Source organism: Cariama cristata, unplaced genomic scaffold (genome assembly GCF_000690535.1).
Source record: "Cariama cristata isolate BGI_N322 unplaced genomic scaffold, ASM69053v1 scaffold29524, whole genome shotgun sequence".
NCBI lineage: Eukaryota > Metazoa > Chordata > Aves > Cariamiformes > Cariamidae > Cariama > Cariama cristata.
The window spans coordinates 871-4,053 of record NW_009615186.1 but is presented as its reverse complement, the minus strand read 5'-3'; the positions used below and the strand labels follow the sequence as shown (position 1 = coordinate 4,053).

At 36.4% G+C, this 3,183-nt stretch overlaps 1 protein-coding gene across 1 annotated transcript in view; it reads right to left on the bottom strand.

The window, feature by feature from the left end:
* Positions 1-2,934, bottom strand: part of ELP2 (elongator acetyltransferase complex subunit 2) — a gene marked incomplete at both ends in the record, with an annotated part of 31,596 nt that extends 28,662 nt beyond the window's left edge. The window contains 2 exons of the mRNA XM_009699721.1: positions 915-1,065; positions 2,849-2,934. Coding sequence (XP_009698023.1) covers positions 915-1,065; positions 2,849-2,934 — 237 coding nt within the window. The remainder of the gene's footprint in view (positions 1-914; positions 1,066-2,848) is intronic.
* Positions 2,935-3,183: the final 249 nt, after the last annotated feature.

Here is a 3,183-nt window from a genome sequence, read left to right as displayed (position 1 = left end):
CTACACAGGAAGCTAAAACTGAATCCATTTGCCACAAGAGCAGATAGAGAGATGAGCAAAAACCTGCCAACACCCCTGAGATACTAGAAGCGGTTAAACTGGTAAGCCATCAAGAACTGAGTAACCAACAGGATAGCGGAAAAACCTCTCTACAGAAGCAGAATTGGTCCTTCCATCACTGGAACGCACAACAGCAAGACAAAAAGAAAAGGACAGGACTTCATGGTGTTCTTTAGGAGCAGATGGACTGAAGATTGGCAACTCCCATCTGTTTCTCCCATGGCAATGTGAAATCCCCAAGTACACCAGATAAGGAAGAAAGCAGCTCCAGAGATGCAGTCAGTACAACTCATCTAGCAAATAACACTTTAAATCTGGATTATCCACCCTATTTATTTCTTATGCATTTGAAAGAGCTGTTCTCCGATGTGTCCATGCAAGGGCCTAGTTCACCAGAAGGTCAAGATCCTATTATCCCAAACTTCAGCGGACTCAAGTCAATAGTAAGAAACAAGTGACTAGTTTAACCTCACCTTTTTAATGTCAGCATTAATCATTTCACTATGCAATTTTACTTCACACACACATACAGCTAGTCTGCCCTATGTTACAGGGCAAAATGATGGTTCAGAGATTATCAGATTCTGAATACACATTAAAAAGAAACAGTAAATTCAGCCAACACTGATGAAAAACAAATCATTCTGCAGAACAAAGCTGACCCAAAGCTGTTAAACTAGCATAAGCCTCATCTTTCAAAGAGCAATACAGTGGTTTGATGTACCAAAGTTTAAAGAGAAATCAATGAAGTTACATTAAAAGATATTAGTATTTAGCCTAGTACTTCAATGGATAAAGCACTCATCATTTTTATTAAGCCAGCACATTGCCTCTAATGTTTAAAAACAAGTTACCTTCTGAACCACGCCGAGACCAGATTCTCACAGTGGAGTCAGAAGCTGCAGAAGCTATCAGCAGATTTAAATCAGGTTCATTTGACTGGCAGACAGCATCCACAGCACAAACAGCTTCAGCATGGCCTTTGAGAGGAATGCTTTTCACAAGCTGAACACATCAGAAAGTTTTACAAAGTTTTAAATTCCAGTAACTTATCTGAGAGATTTTTTAAAGCCATTTTAAGAAATAAAATAATACTTAAAACAAGCTGTATACCTGTGATGGCAGAATATCTGCGAAGCTATGCTTAAGCTATAGTGTATTCCAGGAAAACACCGAGAAGGGATACAGCAGTAAGCACTATTAATTCAATAAGATTTTGTCCAAAGCTGAACAGAATTGGATATTCCTGTGTACACTATACAAACCTCACCATTCCTTGAAGAAAGCTGGAAACCTATAGAAGTTAGAAAGAACAGTTTGCCTTCCTTTTTCTCCTTCTCTTGCCCCTCATCCTAAGGAACAATTCAGGAAAGTTTGGAGAACCTTAGTGAAGGAGACAGAGCAGAGAACACAACGGAATAAGTAGCTACAGCAGCTCTAGCAGCAATGTTTAGTGTGTTCTTGCCAATCAAAACAGTTTTTTACTCCTTCAAAATACCGACATGAAAATCAAAAACTCTAAATTTAGACTTAAGTACCTACTTTTCTAAATGAATGAATACAGGTGATTCAAATTGTAATCTGTTCCTCATAAACACAAAGAGTAAAATGAGAAGCTTTTAATTCTGTGACCAGAAGTTGTCAGCATTTACCCAAAATTTTGTCATAAATGCAAGTGACATCTCTTTCCAAAATATAGCCTGGTAAGCCCCAGTAAGAATTTCTGATTGGTCCAATACAGAACTTTGCCTGTTTTTAAGAATTTACACTAGTCTAGAACTGTCATTAAAATGTACACACTTAGCCACATTCTTTTACAAAGACTACCATAAGGCTGTGCACCACATCAGTGGGAAAGGTTAATAAAAAAAAATCTGTAAGTTATTTTTAATAAATATGTAAACAGTTACAATGGATCAGGATGAGAAATTACTCACCTCTGGGAACGTTCCCCCATCAAACTAGGTGCATTTCCCCCTAGTATGCATTCTCGTGCATTTAAAATGCCAAGTCTAATCTAGTTTGCGATAGCCTATGAAATGCATTACCTACCATTCACAAACAAATGCCTAATAAGAAAGATTTTAGAAGTTACATAATAAATGAAAGTATTCTTTTCACCTAAATTTCAGTTCATTCTGAAGGCTCTTTTACACCATGCTCCATCCTTTGCCTTACATTTTACAATATGAATAAGAAATTAGCATGTCTCCTTACTTTTCTCAATTTCTCTGACAAAACTCAATCGTTGCACAATTTATTTATTTTTTTTTCAAGCACCTACCCCAATTTGTATACCATCCTAGTAAGAGTACCTATACACAAACAGTATGCTGTTACACAGATTGATCATAAATCACTAGAAATGGACATAAAGAAATGAGAAAGAAAGGTACGGTACAGGAAATGTCAACTCAAAATGAACCTCATCGTTTGAAGATTTTAAGGCAGTTTAAGGGAAAGTGCTACATGAGATCAGAAAGCTGATGACTCAAGAACAGACAAACAGGATCTTTTAGACATGCTAGACAAATCCACTTGATGATTGGTTAGCTAATTTCTTAATGAAGGCTGATTTGAAAAAGATAAACCACAGAAAAGAAGAAACAGCATTCAAAGTAAAACATAGCTTGCTAGAATACCAACATTTTGAAGGAGATACACACGAGGTTCAACAGTCGAGATAAAATGAAGAGATACAAGTTAGAAATACAAACAAAACAGATAATTTATGGTATGTGACAAACTAGGGCAGGGAGAGTTTTAAAAAGAGGTTATTCCTGCTTACCTGATTATTCCACGTTCCTGTTCCATTCCATTCCCAAAGAATGAGTTGTTTATCAGATCCACCAGAAATTAACTCAGTTTCAGAAGCTAAAAAACACATTTTGGTAAGTTTTGTGAACACTTACTTTGTAACAGCAGTCAACAACATAAGCAGTTACACTGGTTACTACTCACAAAATATCACGTATCAACTGTAAGCAAAGTTTCCATTAAAATAAAGTATGACTAATATGAGTTGCACTGTGCAGGACAGAGTAAGAGCAAAGGTATTCTCTAAGACAACATAAAGAGAAAAGTCACAGGAATATTTAAAGTTCTGTATGACTGTGCTAAATA